This window comes from Bos indicus, chromosome 26, assembly GCF_029378745.1.
Source record: "Bos indicus isolate NIAB-ARS_2022 breed Sahiwal x Tharparkar chromosome 26, NIAB-ARS_B.indTharparkar_mat_pri_1.0, whole genome shotgun sequence".
Classification (NCBI taxonomy): domain Eukaryota; kingdom Metazoa; phylum Chordata; class Mammalia; order Artiodactyla; family Bovidae; genus Bos; species Bos indicus.
This window is the reverse complement of record NC_091785.1, coordinates 13,757,617-13,775,941: the sequence shown is the minus strand read 5'-3', so window position 1 is coordinate 13,775,941 and position 18,325 is coordinate 13,757,617. Positions and strand designations below refer to the sequence as shown.

At 38.6% G+C, this 18,325-nt stretch overlaps 1 protein-coding gene across 9 annotated transcripts in view; it reads left to right on the top strand.

The window, feature by feature from the left end:
• Nucleotides 1-18,325, top strand: part of CPEB3 (cytoplasmic polyadenylation element binding protein 3) — a 200,977-nt gene that overhangs the window by 101,988 nt on the left and 80,664 nt on the right. For 7 of the 9 annotated variants that reach the window (XM_070780479.1, XM_070780480.1, XM_070780477.1 and 4 more), the window contains one exon: nt 9,038-9,061. The exons of the other annotated variants lie outside the window; for them this stretch is intronic. In XM_070780479.1, the coding sequence (XP_070636580.1) occupies nt 9,038-9,061 (24 nt within the window). The remainder of the gene's footprint in view (nt 1-9,037; nt 9,062-18,325) is intronic. 9 annotated transcript variants of the gene reach the window in all.

Here is an 18,325-nt window from a genome sequence, read left to right as displayed (position 1 = left end):
AACTTTGCCTTCTCTTCTTTGTTAGTCTCCATGCCTACACAAACCTTTGTTTTATGACTGAAGTTGTGGTTACTGTTTTCTTGTTGTTTTTCCAGACAAATGTAGTGGAAATAATGCAGTTTGGAAGGACCAGGCAGATCTGGGCTTAAATTCTGGACCCATCACTTATTTGTTTCCTTGGCAAAGTTGCCTGTGTTTTTTTATTTTAAATGGACATGTTAATCCCTTCTTTACTAACAATAAGGATTAAGTGTGCAATGTTTGATTACCAAACCTGGAAAGAAATACGCACCTAACAGATGTTAGTCTCTTATCTTCCCTCTTCTACCCATATACCCCCCTCTTTTTCCTTTTGAGTTAGCAGTAATTCTTAATCTTGCCTCTACAATCAAAATGGAACCAAAGGTGGCACCAGGGAGGGGAATGAGCTTTTCTCTGTGGTGCCAGAGTTCTTCCCACATTCTCACGTCTGTTCCTTTCCATGACTTTCTTCCATGAAGGAACCCTCCTGCCCACTTGAGAGGAGCCTTGTTTGTAGGGAGGAGCCAAAGAGGCTGAGTAAGGGGCCTGGGTACAGCAGCAGCTGTTTTTTTCCACCCTCTCCTCCCTCTATAAATTTTCTACATTATCTGGGGATTCAGACGTGTAGGGTTGGCAAGTGTTGGCTATCCTGAACAGTCTAAAAGTTGAGTGAGTAAAAGAGGCTTCATGAGATTTTGGCATAGTGAAGATGCTTTATTGGCAACATATGCCAGATATTTGGGTGCATGCCCTATGCATTTTCAGGCCTGATTTTGACAGACTGGTTTGTGTTAAATATAAAATACTCTGGTATGTGATTAGGAGCCTCAGAATTTTGCTTGATTTTGTGGCTTTGGGGGAGGTCAGTTCGTGTGCCATTTAGCGATGTGCTACTGAAATTAAAAGGAAGGTGGTAGTAGTTACTCCCGTGGAAAGCTCGTAGGCCACAGGTGTGAGGGTGCAGGGGCGTCAACTGATGCCAGCTCATGTGCACGTCCATGCCCTCTAACCAGTGACAGCAGTGACATGCAGAGATTGTTTACCTCCTAGGTTTGTTTCCACAGAAATCTTGTCAGATGATCAAATTTTAAACGACCTTTCTCTGTTTCAGTGAGAAGTTTAAGACATGGACCTAAAAGTTCTGAAGTGATTACTTTGATAGCATGTCACTTATTGAGAGGTTTAATTAGTAACCTATTTGGTAAATGTAGTTTAGACATTAATACGAGGTGTGCATGGACACTGAAGGATGGTATAGTGAAGCCTTGAATTGACCATTTTGGACAAGATAGGAAAAATAATAGTGGATAGAAATGGAAAGGGGAGTTAGGAGTTCCCTAGGAAGCAGAGAAGAACAGATGTTAAGATGTGGGTATCTGGATCCTTATGTTAACTGGATAAGTGATTATATTATAATGATACTGTCAGAAGAATAGTTGAATTGGTGTGACTGGAATATATGAGTCTGATGTGTGGAATAGTGGGAATGAGGATCTGAGAGGTGATCAGAGGTCAGATGATGAAGGGCTTTGGTATTTGTTCTCCTGAGAAGCCTGGACAGACAAGTGTTGTCTTACTGGAAAATTAGGTTTATCTGAAGGGGGATGTTAAGGGTGATGTGGGGTATGGAAAATGGTTTCTTATGAAGAATAGCTAACTATAACTTCATTGTAGAAAAGAAAACTAAAAGGAGATGAACTAATGATCCTCAAATAAGGGGCTGGTGACTATGGTTAAGAATAGTTGTGAGGCAAGTATAAGAAAGAACTTTCTAACTAGAAAGAATTGTCCTACCGTGGAGCATAAGTCTTCAGTTTTCAGTCATGTTCTCTGGAACCCCTGCACCTGAGGAGATACTTTAAGGACCACTGTGAGGAGGAATATCTAAGAGTTGGGGCTCTGAATCCCTGTACTGCTTCACCCTGAACAACTGTGTTCAGGGAACAGATGTATTTGTTACAGTTCATTTGTTGGAGGAGAGAGGATTCTGCTAATACATAGAAAAAAGCTTGGGGGAAAAATGACTCGAGACTGAAGTGAGCCTCATTTTTTTTTTTTTTAACCTTAGCTCTTCTTCTTCTACATTAATTTTATTTTTGGCTTTGTTGAGTCTTCATTGCTGCTCAGGCTTTCTCTGGTTGTGGCTGAGTGGAGGCTATTGTCTAGTCGTGATGTGGGGGCTTCTCATTGGGGTGATTTCTCTTGTTGTGAAGCACAGGCTCCAGGGCACAGGCTTGGTAGTTGTAGCACATGGGCTTAGCTGCTCCTGGGCATGTGGGATCTTCCTGGATCAGGGATCGAACCCGTGTCTCCTGCATTGGCAGATGGATTCTTTACCACTGAGCCACTAGGGAAGCCCATCAGAATACCTTGATGAAGTTATTCTAGCAGAATCAGGGAGAATATCTTTGTGTTGGTTATAGAAGTAATTCCTGTTTTGTTTGGAAGGTTGCTTAAAGATCTGTAAGTTTCCTATAACATTTTGTAAGCAATGAGACAGAATATTATGGTAGTAATAGTGCAAAGTGCAGTAGCTCAGTCGTGTCCAACTCTTTGCGACCCCATGGACTGTAGCCCACTAGGCTCCTCTGTCCATGGGATTCTCCAGGCAAGAATACAGGAGTGGGTTGCCATTTCCTTCTCCAGGGGATCTTCCCAACCCAGGGATCAAACCCGGGTCTCCTGCATATTAGTAGTGAAAATTTGAGTGAGATGTTTCTTTTTATTAATCTTGGATTATGAGAGGAGCTGGAGGGCTGCAATCCATGGAGTTGCAAAAGAGTTGGACAAGACTTAGCAACTAAACAACAGCATAATACTAAGAGCAAACTCTTGAAGGATGGGAAATTTGTGGAAATCCTAAAAGGAATTTCCGTGTATTTTCAAGGACTGTACAGGTTTGAAATACTGGCTGTTTGATCTTGGTGGTTAGGAATAAAAGCTTTGCAAATGTCCATTGACTGATGTATTACTTTACTAGGGATACTATGACAAAATATCATAGACTAGGGGCTTAAATAGAAGAAATCTGTTTTCTTGCAGTTCTGGAGACTGCTGGTCCAAAATCAAGGTGTTGGCAGGGTGGTTTTTCCTGAGGCCTTTCTCCTTGGCTGGCAGATGGCTGCCTTCTTGCTGTGACCTCACATGGCCTTAACTCTGTGCATGGGTGCCCCTAGTATCTCCTCCTCTTAAAAGGACAGCAGCACTTGTGGATTAGGACTTACCTTTGTGGCCTTATTCAACTAATTCATCTTTCTAAAGACCCTGTCTTCAAATATAGTCACATTGCTAGTTAGGGCTTCAACCCTTGAATTTTAGGGTGAATGGATTTCAGTTCCTAACAACTCATAAATGGATCAGTTGTAGTATTTCCAAACTATGGAATATTGCTCAGCAATAAAGAGAAACAAAACACATGTAATAACATATATAAATCTCAAAAACATTATGCTAAAGAAAGGAAGTCAAACACATTGATTTCCATTTGTATGCAGTTGTATAAAGGGCAGACAAAACTAAGAAAGTAGATTAATGGTTGCCAGGGCCCATGGTTCAGGGGATAAGATCAACAGCCAAAGGGCACAAGGAAATGTTTTAGGGAGATGAATTGTTCTGTATCTTAATTATGATGGTACAAGTTACATGGCTGTATATGATTACCAAAACAGATCAAACTGTAAACTTACAGTGGAGGAGTTTTATTGAATATAAGTAATACTTCAACTTAAAAAAGAAAAAGAATAAATGCTTTAGAGCCAGTGTGAACCTGAATTCCGTCCCAGCCCTGATGTTTATGTAGCTGATAACCTGGACCAGTCATTCTCTTTGGGCCTCAGTTTGCCCATCTGGAAATATACATTATGGTAGTTGCTTTGGGAATTAGAACATAAGCATTTAGCATATAGTGCCTTGATCACAGTAAATTATTAGGTTGTTATATGGTATTTCTTTTCCTTTATGAAATATGTAAGCAACACTAGTATTATACTTGCCAGTTATTAGTGTTATTTTTTGAAAAGATTTTTTTCTGAGAAAAATGGGTAAGAGTTAAAGAGGAAAGGATAGGAAGAAGGGATTTTGAAACATGCAAATACTTTATGGGAACGTAGCAGATGAAAACGTATCCCATCCCTTCAGGCATCATTTTAGCTGCTAAGTTTATGGTAAGTTGATCTTTTCAGTTATAAATTGCCAGATTTGACAGTTACTGAGCTAAAACTCTTACCTGCCATTATAAAGACAAAGATAGAGGCAGTGCATTCATGGGACAAACTCCATCACTCCTGCTCTTTGGGAATTTACAGCCTTAACTAGGAAAAGGGGGATATTTTTGTACTAACTTTAAGATCCTAATCCATCTTAGGTAGATTTTTTTTGCATGACTAGTACTTAGATGGAAGCTGAAAGGGAGAGACCATTAGATGTTCTAATAGAATTTAATAGAATTTGAATTTTGAAATGGTATTAAAAAATAAGTTTACAGGGTGTTCTTAGAAACTGATTTTATTGCAAGTAAAGGAATTAGCAGCTTGTCCTATAGTCAACAGTTTTGACAGATATTTCCAAGACAGTAAAATGTTGTGTTAAGATCTTTGTATCTTGTTTGTTTTCCTAAGTATAGCATCTCAGGGACTCTGCTTAAGTTCCTGAAATGGGTACGTCCTACTTTGATCCACAAAAGAAAGAAGCTAGAGCTCTCTTCTACCGCCTCATGCCATGCACAAGTGTTTTTGAACCTCTATAGTTGAATCTGTGTATGATGTTACTTTGCTACAGAAACTTCAGCAAGTTTGGATAAATCCATGTAGATGAAGATTTAGTTTAGATTTTAAAATCAGATCACAGGTTGTCCTTAGAGAATCATGTGTGTGAGTGCAGCCGTTTCAAACCTAGTGCGGCCCAAGTCTTAAGGAGTAACAGCCGGTCCGTTTTATAGCAGAGCCTCCTGTGCCTAACAGAGCACCATGCTATTAACATGAGGGTGCCATTCACAGCATTATGCCATTATGTGAGGGTGCCGTTCACAATGCACTGGTCATTGATCATGGAAACTTGTTTTTAGAGTAACTGGCACATCCCATATCTCATAGTACATGCACCCTTTTATATTTATTGTGATGGATTGCAAAATACGTTTTTTTCAGTTTTGGATTATTCCGGTTTATGCTTTGAAGACTACAAAAATTTAACATTTTGGGCTTTCTACGTTAATCTTTTATCCCAGGGAATTGGTCTAAAATGTATGTACTGTTTTTTTTAATTCAAGTGTAATTATATACCAAACAATGTACAGACCATAAATATATACGTAGCCTGATGTATTGTCACAAACTTAACACAGATTAACCCATGCCTAGATCAGTACCCCAGAACCCCACCTTAGGTTTCCTTCCAGTTAATACCCCTAGCCAAAGGTAACCACTACCTTGACTTCTAGAAACTGAATGTAGCTTTTTAAAATGAGGTCTAAAGTTGTTTAATACATGCTGCTGCTGCTGCTAAGTCGCTTCAGTCATGTCCGACTGTGCGACCCCATAGACGGCAGCCCATCAGGCTCCACCATCCCTGAGATTCTCCAGGCAAGAACACTGGAGTGGGTTGCCATTTCCTTCTCCAGTTTAATACATAATGAACAGTAAAAGAATTTTATCTGTAATGGTGATGATTCTAATAAAGAATTAAAGTTTTTGGAGGAAGTAGATAGGACTTTGAAAATGTATCGTATCTTGTCATATCTGATATAAATTTGCACTTTCATAGACTACATTACTAACATAGAATACTGAACAGTCACATTACTTCCTTTATTTCTATGTGGGATCGTTTTGTGCTGGCTCATGTTAGGTTTATGTGTTCAATACTCTTTCTTGTTTAAAGCTATATTTGTTCTCGGGAAGCACTGCTGCTGTGCTCCCAAATTTCTCTCCTTGGTGTTCTTTTCATTACCTCTCCCTTAGGGAAGAGTTTGACTCTAATTAGTCTATTTGCAAATAGCCCTTATGAGCAAATTTTTAATCACCAACACAAGTGGCCTACATTCAGAAGGCCATCATGACGTGCATTACTCCTTCCTTTGATTGCACATATAGCTAACAAGCCATATTTGCTGAATACTAGCTTGATACAGAGCTTTCTGCCCAGTGCATTAGAGAGTATTAAAAGAAGCATAACATACTGAACTTTTCCTCTGGGAATTTAACAGTATAGTGAGGTGGTTGAAAGTGTGGACTCTGGAGCCAGAGTGCTTAATTCATATTTCAACTCCACCACTTCCTAGCTGTGTGATTTTAGGCAAGATACTTAATTTTGTGTCCCATTTTCCTTGTCTGTAAGAAGAGAGCAAAAGAATACTTAGGTCATAAAGTTGTGGAGTATATTAAATGATATTAAAATACGTTAAGCATTTTGAATTATTTCACACACATAGTAAAAACTCATTAAGTTTTAGCAATTACAATAAAAATTACCACAGATATCATAGGTAAACTGTTGAAATTGGGACCAAGGTAGCAAGTAATTATTCCACAGTGCATGATTAAAGCAAATTGAAGCATCTCAGATCACTGCTTTAAATTGGCTTGATCCAACCAGTCCACCCTAAAGGAAATCAGTCCTGAACATTCATTGGAAGGACTGATGCTGAAGCTGAAACTCCAATACTTTGGCCACCTGATATGAAGAACTGATTCATTTGAAAAGACCCTGATGCTGGGGAAGATTGAAGGTGGGAGGAGAAGGGGCTGACAGAGGATGCGACGGTTGGATGGCATCACCAACTCAATGGACACGAGTTTGAGTAAACTCTGGGAGTTGGTGATGGACAGGGAGGCCTGGCGTGCTGCAGTCTATGGGGTCTCAAAGAGTTGGACACGTCTGAGCAACTGAGCTGAACTGATTCCATGTGCCATCTTTGCCTCCATGTTATCAGAGTCTCCAGACAGATAGGAGCCAATTTACTGTTCATATCAGTAAATGGAAAAAGAGAAGAATCTGTAAAAATCATGAACCGTTTAAAGAAACTTTGTTTAAAACTCCCAAGTATTTGTGAAATACCGATCTATTTTTGCAGTTTCAATGTGCGAAATAAATAAAACCTCTTTCAAGGCAAAACAAAAATAAAAAACTCCCAAGTATGTCTTTTGCAACTCTTCCCTGTCCCCAATTCAGGATGTTCTTCCCCTTCCCCTTGACTGTCTGGTTCTATTCACTTTGTGTTCTCTATTACCTGAACGTTTAGCAGTTAAAGACTTAAGTGAACAGCATTTTCATTTATCTTTCAGGGATGTTAAAGTCTGATGAGTCATTTGTACCTTAGTATCATAATCAAATTCTTTTTCATTGAGTATCTGGCCAGAAATCAGATAGAATGAAAGAATGGGAATGTACTGTTTGGGAGAGAAATGAGTAATTCTGAAATACAAAATGTTTTATTTCCTCTCTAAATAGAGGTTTTATAGTGAGGAGTGCTGGGCAGCATGACATCACTGGGGATGGGAGAAAGGAGAAAGAAATAAGTGGTAGGACGTCAAAACTTATTATCCTCTCTCTGGTTTAAGTGTTGTCCATTAGTGTTAATTTACCCATGTTATTTATTATAAGTGAAGTAGGCTTTGGGAGGAACCGAGCTAGGAAACTACCATTTACTACACATTCTGTGGGAAGACGAATTCCAGGTTCCAAATAATGAAAAGTATAAATGTTCCTAAAAAATTTTTTTAGAATGCATTCCGCTTGTAAGTAAACAGTAAACGCAATGTAAATTCAGAAGAGGTATTTTTCATTGAAAGTTAAAGCGATGACAGAGTTAGGGGGAGAATGTAGAGTTTGAATAATCCTTTTAATCTGGCTAACCCTTTTTAATATTTGTGTCATGGGAAAGTGAAAAGGCCAAAAGTGTGTTGATGAGGGTGAGTACGGTGTCTGAAGAAAAATGGGAACTGGAAGAAGATGAGGTTAGCAACTGGTATTTCAACTTTCTAGCTGAAAAGTCTGAATTCTTTTCCTAGGAGAGAAGTAGTTCTCTTTAGTTCTGCCTTATGCTACAAGTGTAACCCCAAATTATCCTTGGTTTTTTTTTTTTTTTTTTTGGTTTAAAGTTAATATGATAACATTTCATGCCTTTAAAAAATGGATTAAATAGAGTTCTCATTTAAGTTTTACTGAATGTGGGGTTTCAAATTTGAAAAACTTTCCACTTTGAAAGTCATTTTAGATGACAGGATCTCCTGGTAGTATATGTATGATGACAGTCTAGCTCTGTTAAACATTGTAACAATGTACTTTGTGGGCCTTGAGTTTTGAAGGGGAAGATAATCTTTAAAGTACTCTATTCTTAAGTATGGGATGTACCCATGCCTCCTTCCTGCTTTTTCCATTCATTTTCTAGATGAAAAAATATTGTTTCCTACACCTGTAATACTGTATGGAAAGTAAATGCGGAGGCTTAGAGAAAACCTACAGTAACACATTCTGTAAAGCAACAGCTAATTGTGTAAAATTTTTATGCAGTTTTCAGGGCAGACTGTGAAGTGTTTGTGTGTGTGTGTGTGTGTGTGTGTACGTGTGTGTGAAGAAATTTAGAATGACCACCATACACCACAGTTTTTACTTGTTTAGGATGAATGTTTTTTTCTTCAAAGTGATGTCTGGTGGTAGTATATAGTACGAATGAAGATTTAGAAATCAGAAAATAATTTTACAGAACTCTATTTATCTATATCTGATACAGATAATGGGCCACAATATAAATCCTTATAAGATTTGTTAAACTTAAGCATCCATTATATCCTTTCCAGTGGCTTCCACATCCAGTTGAATTTCTCTTTAAGACTGTGATTTAACTTGTGTTTCATAAAGGTTTTTTTTTTTTTAATATAATATGTCTGTAGTCAAGTTGAACAGTATCTCCAGATTAATTTCGAGAATACTTAGAAAAGGTTTGTGTGAATGTTTTTTTATTTCTAAATTCAGCATTTTGATACAAATACCCATGGTTTTCTTCTGTGTTTACATGCAGCCAGGAGCTATGGGCGAAGACGAGGTAAAATTTTTTTAATGAGATCTTTTGCTTGCCAAATTGTGAGTAAATATGAGTGTGTGTGTGTGTGTGTGTGTGTGTGTGTGTGTGTTTATACTCGTGTGTGTAAAACAATAATTATGGTGTGGTATGATGTTCTAGCTTAATTATTTTAGTGAAATAATTCTCTTATCTCTTTTGTTATAATTATTTTTCAATGTTAGTTGGTAATTTGTTCTTCTAATCCCAATAAAGACATAGCAAAGACTATTTCTAACTGGAAGTTTGTGTTATATGGTTTATTGTGAATGATCTTAAGGGAATAAAGGCCAAGCATATGTATTTTGTTGTTGTCCTGTCCTCACTGTGTTCTTTTCACAGTACTTAGAAGTTAGGCTTTAGAGGGCAATTCTTGATCTTAGTAGATTGACTGGTGAGTTTTTTCTGTGTCACATCCAGAGACAGATTTACCTTGAAGCTAAATGAAGCTTGAGTTTCAGGTACCCTCACTTTCAGGGGATCCGTTCCAAGTTTTCTACTTTATCTTTGTTTTCTTTTCTTAAAGAGAGGTCCTCTACTTATATAGGCTCTAAGGTCCATAAAACTTGCATTCTCTCCTGTCTACACCCAAGCAAAGTAATATTGCTTTCATTTATGTATTGCTATAATCTTTCTAAAGCATTTCCATATCTGTAATTTGTTAAATAATATTACAAAGTAGGTAGGGTAAGCCTAATATAGTAGAAAGGTATGAAATTCAGGGTCAAAAACTTTGGTTGGAATCACTGCTTTATCACTAATGTTTGGTATCCTCGTCTATAAGTTATGAAGTAATAAAATCAACCTTGTCCAACTTCAAGAATGTTAATTAGTTAGGCATCCCTGGTGGTCTAGTGGTTGGGACTGTGGCTTCTATTGCTGGGGCCCTGGGTTCAATCCCAGGTCAGAAACTAAAAAAAAAATTTTTTTTAAGAATGTTAAGTTAGTGAATTAAAGTATAAAAAATGAAAGAGGAAAACTTATCCATATAAACTAAACTAAAAGCATTCCACAAATGCCGGTTGCTTGGTGCTCATTTGCAAAAGCTGGGAGAGATGAAGTAATTTGCTTTGTGAGCTCAAGTTAAAGTCAGAGCCAAGACCGGAACCTTTGTCTTTTGGGTGCTTGTTGGGTGATGTTTATCATTCATCAAGCTGTCTCTGACTCTGTAGATGAGTCCTGAAGAGAAGATAATAATATTAAATTGATAGTATTTATTCCACAGTAAATATTTGTTGAATAGGTGCATATTAGCAGGACTCCATATGTATTTGAGTTACCACTGAAGCATTCTTTCATGGTGGAATCACATAGTCAGTTTTGTTTTCACATGATGGTGAAGAAAAACATTTGTATAGTTATTTTTTAATTATGACAAGACCATTTAACATTTTTTCCTCTTATAATTTAAAAATTTTAAGTGTAGAAAATAATATTACTATAATTATTATGTAACATATTTTTTTTCTTGGTGCTAGGAAATTGATTGCTCTCAGGGAAAGAATAGAGAAGGACAGCATCTCAGGGGCAGATAACAGAGACTGTTCTCATCTTAGGCACTGGTCAGTCCCCAGATCTTGTCAGTATATTTCCTCTAGTTTCTCAGGCCTTCCCCGTCCCTTTCCATTCTGTTGTTTCATCTTTCTGAAACACCGTTTTGTCTTTCTTACCCTCTTTCTCCATTCAGGAACTCCATCATCTGACTTCTCCTTGTTTCACCAGCCTCATCATCTTCCATTTTTCCTACCTCACCTTCGCCTTGACCAACCCTTGTGCTTTCCCACCGTCTAGCCATTGCAAGTACTGTCCACCCTTCCTCTCATTTACTTAACTGAAATCTATCTTTAGTTCATGCATTCAAGCCTGACTCAAGCCTTACCCCGTCCAGGAAGCCTTTCCCGGCAGCCTTACAGGCCATGTTTTCCTCTGCTTCTGTTGGCTTACTTTCCTTCTGCCTTTTCTGTACGTCCTCATTCTTCAACGGGAGATAAGTTCTTTGAGGACAGTTGTCTCATGTGCCTTACACTGTGACCTACATATAGTTAGCACTTACTGAATGCTTATTGGTGAGGATTGTTTTGAAGTCAGACCCCATGTCTATGCAGACCAGAATCTGACTTTGTATTTTTTAATTTTTATATACTTAAAAATCATAGTATATTAAATACTAGGCATCAAAAATATAAGATCACCTATAGTTTCTGAACTCCTGAGAAAATAATTACTCTTCCTAGTTCCATGTTACCTTCCCCATCTTTATTTGTAAGGTTTGACTTAATCGTTTTCAGAAGCCATGATACCTTTCCATCAAGTGCTAAGCTAAACACTGCCTAGATTGACTTGGTAACTGCTCTGTAGACGTCTGCAGTTTGATAGTTGTAGATGAAGGAGATAATGACAGAAATGTGTGTGTGTGTCTGCGCATACACACACACACACACACACACGTGCGTGACAGAGAAAGAGTGTGACAGAGCACTGAAATACTTGAGTGTTGACTTTCTGTAATGAGAAAAGAACAGCCAGTAATTTTTTTATCCCTGCTTTTATTTAGTCTTCTGTTTCCAAAACCGAAAAAGAAGAAACGTCATCTTTTAAAAATGTGGTAACGTAGTCATACAGGATGGGGCAGGTATACCTCATATTTACTCTCATTTTCTGAAATACACTCATCTGGACCAACATTACATGGTATAAATTTGATGATATGGCCAATTTCCTCACACTTGTTTATTTGTATGATCAAGGATTGTATTAATGCTTGATTTCTTTCCTGTAAACAAAATTTAGGATTTCCCCTAAAAGCATAAAAAGTGAACTTGCTGATGTGTGTTGGCTGTAGCTTATATTCTATGTTTTACATACATGTTGGTAAACATTTTAGGAATAGAGGGCAGAGGGAATTATCTGTGACAGTTTCGAGATCTGTCCGCAAAATTTAGGCCAGTGAAACCTTTCATCTTTTCTGATAAAGCCTGGAAAGGCTTCCTGGAACAGGTAGAATTTCAAGAACTCTTTGGATGATGGAAAAGGAATAGGAAGTGAAGCATTCCAGGTATCTGATTCAACGTAAAAGAAAGCTCTGAGGTGAGACTGGCATGGCCAGATGCTTGGAGCATGTGCCTGTGAGTGTATGCAGTGGGGGCCAGCTGGAGAGGAGAACTTGGCAGTGAGATGATCTGTGCTACCCTGATGAATGGTTTTTGACACAGATACTGTTGGGCTTTAGGAGCAGGGTTTCATGATACAAGTAATGAAGACAGGAGAAAATTTGGACATTGGTTGACAGCTTGGATGGGCCATCAGGTATTAGAGGGTAGACTTTGGCAAATCAAGTGCCTCCAGTAGTACAGTTGAAGCAGTAGCAGTTGGAAAGAACAATTAGGTGTGAAAGAATAGGATCTGAAACTGAATATTGATTGTACCCCATGGACTATAACCCGCCAGGATCCTCTGTCCATGGAATGCTCTAGGCAAGAATAGCAGAGTGGGTAGCCATTTCCTTCTCCTGGTGGTCTTCCCGACTCAGGGATCCAACCCAGGTTTCGTGCATTGCAGGTGAATTCTCTACTGTCTGAGCAACTGGGGAAGCCCCAGTTGTATATAAAGAATTTAAATATTCAATTGTATTTCCCATTGATTCGCACTTTTACTTTAGAGATGTGTTCCAGTAGACAAATGTTGATTTCCCTTGTGGAATCAGAATGACAGCAAAGAATCTTAACATTTTTCTTCCATAGTGTTCTGACTTTCACAAGCTTTTATATGTGTTTTCCCATACAGCTGCAGCCCCTGTTAGAAACTAGCCTAATAGCTGCTGTTATATGTGATATTTACCTACACATTTTACAGCACACTTGATTAAAATATATGTTGTGTTTTCATCTCATACAAGTTTTTATGGTCTCTGGGAGACTTTTGTCCATATGCAGAGATGTTGGCTATGCCAGTGCTCTTGATGTTTAACAGAATTTCTTAGTTAAAGAGCAACAAGGAAAATATGAAAGATCTTTTTAAGTAATGTGAATGAGCAAATGGAAAGAATGATTGGAGTTACTTTACTATTGGATTTACTGTGGATTGGTGTTACTATTGTAAAATGTAGTTCTGTGTATACTTAATCTATAAAAATCTATTGAAATTAATGGATGATTTAGTCAATAACAAAGGTTCTAAGAATCCAATAAAACAAACTTGTGTATGAACTTGGTGTTGTCTTTCTGCCAAAAGCCTGACCAAGGGAGGAGAGATCAGCTGTATCAGTGAGACCATGGTACAAACATGATATCCTGCTAATTCAAACCGGGTTGTGCGAGTTTTCTTGTCTAGAGGAATGGATGGTTCCAGAGTGAAACATGGACAGCTGAAGAAATATCTGACTGTTCACAGCTATGGTATCTGAAGTATTACTGCTTATAGTAATAGGAAAATATGAGCACAGGAGATGGTGAGTGGAATAAGATCACTATTTTTTCGCTTTTGCAAAGAAGTTGGTCTGGAAGGAACCTACATTGATTATGAAGGAGGGGTTCTGGGCTGTCTACCTTAATTTTGTTAAATGTTTGTGTGCCCACTGTGGGTCAGATGGTGTGCTAGACCCTAGCGGTCTCTCTTCTGAGTGTTCATTCTAGTGGAGGAGAGAGAGATGATACATTTTTATATTCAAACAAATATTTTTATATGCAAAAGTTTTGTTAAGTACTAGGAAGGAAGAACGGAGAAGGCAATGGCATCCCACTCCAGTACTCTTGCCTGGAAAATCCCATGGGCAGAGGAGCCTGGTAGGCTGCAGTCCATGGGGTCACTAGGAGTTGGACACGACTGAGCAACTTCACTTTCACGCATTGGAGAAGGAAATGACAACCCACTCCAGTGTTCTTGCCTGGAGAATCCCAGGGACGGGGAAGCCTGGTGGGCTGCTGTTTATGGGGTCGCTGAGGGTCGGACACGACTGAGCGACTTCACTTTCACTTTTCACTTTCGTGCATTGGAGAAGGAAATGACAACCCACTCCAGTGTTCTTGCCTGGAGAATCCCAGGGACGGGGGAGCCTGGTGGACCACCGTCTATGGGGTCGCTGAGGGTCGGACACGACTGAGCGACTTCACTTTCACTTTTCACTTTCGTGCATTAGAGAAGGAAATGGCAACCCACTCCAGTGTTCTTGCCTGGAGAATCCCAGGGATGGGGGAGCCTGGTGGGCTGCTGTTTGCAGGGTCTCACAGAGTCGGACACGACTGAAATGACTTAGCAGCAGCAGGAAGGAAGAATGGGAGGATCCTTTAAAGGAGGATGGTTTGCTCTGAAGAGATGTTGTTTAAACTCAGACCCTAAGGATGGAAAGACAAGATGGAAAGTCTGGAAACATTTATTTATCTTTAAATAAATATTTTATTTTGGAAATTTCCACATACACAAAAATAGAATTGTTTAATGAACTATGCATTCATCACTTAGCTTCAATGATTATCAACATTTTTGCCTATCTTATTTCTTATATTCCCCTTCCTTTTTTCCTTTAGAATATTTTAAAGGAAATTCTAGACATCAAAATACAACTGTTTTAAGAGGCTTGAAGTGTAATACTGATTAATGTTTATAGCATTGATAAACCTTGAAAACATTATGCTAAGTGAAAGAAGGCAATTACAAAAGACCACATATTGGATGGTTCCCTTTTATGAAATGTCCAGAATAAGCAAATCTGTTGAGACAGAAAGTAGACTAGTGGTTGCCTAGGGCTAAGAGGGTTCCAGGAAAATGGGGAGTGACTGCTAATGGGTTAAAAGGATGAATTGTATAATAAGTGAATTATTTTTTAATAAAGTATTAAAAAAGGGTAGTGGTGAAGGGGAGAGGAGCTTGAGGCAAGAAAGGACTTTGTGTTTTTGAGGAAGTATCAATAAATAGAGCCCAGAATGGCTGAGCTTGGTAGGAGAGAAGCGGGGTGTATTAATATGAGGTTGGAGGAAGAAAGGAAATCTGATCTCAATGGGCTTTAGCTCCTGGTAAGGATTTCGAATTTGATCCAGGTATAAGAGGAAATCTATGAATGTTTTAAAGCAGGGTCAAGTGATCAGATTTATGTTTTTAAAAGAGCACTCTGGCTTTTGTTTGGAGTGGAGTGAGAGGAGAGGTGGGTTGTCTAGTTCAAAATGATGGTAATAGTCTAGGCAAGAGAAGATGGTGTTTTAAGATAGGGTAACGCAGTGGAGTTGGAGAGAAGTGAACAATTGGAAGCTACATTCTGGGGACAGACTCAACCCTCTCTAATGGCGTTAGACCAAGGAATTGAATATGGAGAGCAAATAAGAAGGAAGACTCAAAAATGGTGTTCAGGTTCTAGCTTGAACACTTGAGTGAAGTGTGATGCCACATATCAAAATAATACTGAGCAAGAATAGGCTTCAGGTAGAGGTTGAGTTCATTTATAAATACATTAAGGTTGTGATGCTTAAGAGATAACCACATAGTAATATCAACTAAGATGTATTTTTATCTATTTGTATTCTAATATTAGGGTTTTATGTAAGATTTTTGTGTAATCAAAGGCATGCTGCTACCCTCAGAGATGGGAAAACCTTTCATCTAGTTCAAATCTTTCATGAAAACAAAACTCAGATAAGTGAAATGTTTTATCCAGGGTCGCAGAGTAAAGCCAAGGCTAAAACTTGACTATCCTGACTTATAGGCAGCTTTTTTTTTTTCCTCTGCCTAATAAGCCATATGAAATGCCTCATAAGCCATTTACTAAAACATCCCCAGAGTAATTCATTTCTGAGTTCTTTCCAAAACTAAGAGGAAAAGCTTCAGGTTTGGAGTGGGAATATTGGGTGAAGAGTGCCCTGGAGCTGCTGGATTGACAGCAGAGATGTGGGAGCTCAGAGGGGAGGTCCGAGCAGTTTTGGCAGCACAGCATGGCCAGTGGGCTGCCATTCTGCTTCTTAACTGAAAATAGATATCAGAAAACCAGACCATTGGTGGAAGACAGAGCCAAATGGCCAAAGTGCAACAATTAAGAAGTATTTCTCCTGCTTTTGCTGACTTATTGAGTATGAATATATTATGTGAAAGTCTGAGATTCTAAAGCAGATTTATATGCTAGGTACATAAGAATATAAGTTTTGGTAAGTAACATGACTTACTTAAAATGTTTTGCTCGTGGGAAATGCTTTTATTAAAGAAAAGAAACATGTCAGAGAGCTACTAGTGTTAGTGAAGTGGGACCTCTCATGGGACACAATTTGGGTACAGCCTCTTAGGTTTCAGTTTCTGGTAGCACGTGTCCAGAAACTAAAATTATACCAGTCTTCCCAGGGACTGTTTGTCATGAGGGAATGATTTATGTCAACCAGATGAATGCCTGGACAGACTAGAATGCCAGTGTTTCAACTTATCATGGAGATGGATGTAACAGAAATAAAACTTCAGTGGCTGGTTATTTATCTAGTAGTTCAAGTCACCTTTTCATAATAATTAATTAATTAATAGAACAGTCCTTCAGGAGCTTATAATCGGAGCACAGGGAAATAAATTGTTTTCAGGATCTGGAAAGATCAGATGAGCCATTCTGTTCCACAGAGTCATCCCAGCAGTATGATAAAATCCTCCTCTCTCCTTTTGGTTTGCACTGGGAAATGCAACGGATTCTTAATCTACCCTTCTGTCTTTTAAATGCTTCCTGCAGACTGACTGTTTTGTTCTGACAGGACTTGAGGCAGTCATGTTACAGTAAGGTGGACTAGATTATAGATTTTATATTCCATTCCTGAAGATACTTTTCTTAACTTGATTGAACCTGCATGTTTCCCAAGGCTCTGTACACTTCACACAGTGTCTCTCTTAGTTGCTGTTTGCTACAGACAGATCATCTGCTTTTCAGTGGTTCTTAAATTGGAGCATAGGAGTCGCTGGGGAAATTTGTTAAAAGTGCAGATTTTCAAGTTTGACCTCTTTGATTCAGATTAAGTAGATCTGGGGACTGAGTTTATTCTTAGGTCTTACCTACAGTTAGAGAAACATCATATATGTGTGAATTCTTAGCAGTTTCATTTCCAGGGGCAAATTCTTTCCTGAAGTCTATGATACTCTATGTGCGAAGACAGAAATTTACTTTCAAAACCTTGGAAAGTTTCTTAAGTGCCCATAACCAATTTTTAAAACAGGTCAAATTTTTGCAGTTAACTCTTGCTTTTATTTATTTATTTTTGCCAAAATACTCTGGGGAAGCTGTGGTTATGTTGGCTACACAGAAAGAAACTTCTCTTTGTTCCAGCATATCTTGAACATCTGATGTTTCTCCTAGCTGCTCTGGTTCAAGACTTCCTCATATCCCAGGTGGACAAGTCCCAGATTTCTTCAGAATTGCACCCCATCTGTCCTCTCCCTGGGTGCACATTGTTAATGGAGGTGATGGTAGCTTTGCTGGATTTGGGGTAGAGGGAAGAACATGGTCAGGTTGTGACAGGAGGAAGATGGATTAGATGGGAATATCAGTCTCTAGGGAGTGAGTACATTTTTTTTGTTTTTAAAGAAAAGCTAGTATTAGAATGAAATAGCAAATTTGGAAAATGTGGAAATTTGCTTTTACAATATAGAGTGTAATATGTAATGTTTGAACAATCAGAAGCAAGAGAAGAGATCTCAGTCTTCTGGGAACAGGATCCCAGAAGGATCCTCAAACCCATCTGTTGTGTTCCAACATTTATTTATTTGCACATGGTATTTTCCTTTCTTGTCTGCTGCCTCACTGTTAACACTTATTGAATACCTATTTTGTATGCCCTTATTAGGACGTGAAAATATAATGGTGAACAAGATTAAATTGGTCCTTGTCCTAACAGAGCTTACAGTTTCATGGGGTCGGGGAACGAGATACCAAGTTAAAACCCATATGATACCCTAAGGGTAACTAGGGGAAAAAAATGTTAGGAAAAAGTGCTGTAAATGGATGGGAAAGGGCATCTATTCTAATCTAGAAGGTCAGGAAAGTTCCAGTTGAGTTTCACTGACTTTTTAGCCTAGACCTGAAGAATCAATAGGACTTAATTAGAAAACTGGGGAGTTGAGAGGAGGGTGTTTGTTTTGGGTGGGCGAACACCTTTTCCTTAAGGCCTGAGGCAGGGAAGAATAACAGAACTATCTAAGGAGGCCTGTGTCATTGGAGGTTAGTGAACCAGAGGGAGAGGCAGCAACTCTTAATGTAGGAGTTGGGTGGGCGAACACCTTTTCCTTAAGGCCTGAGGCAGG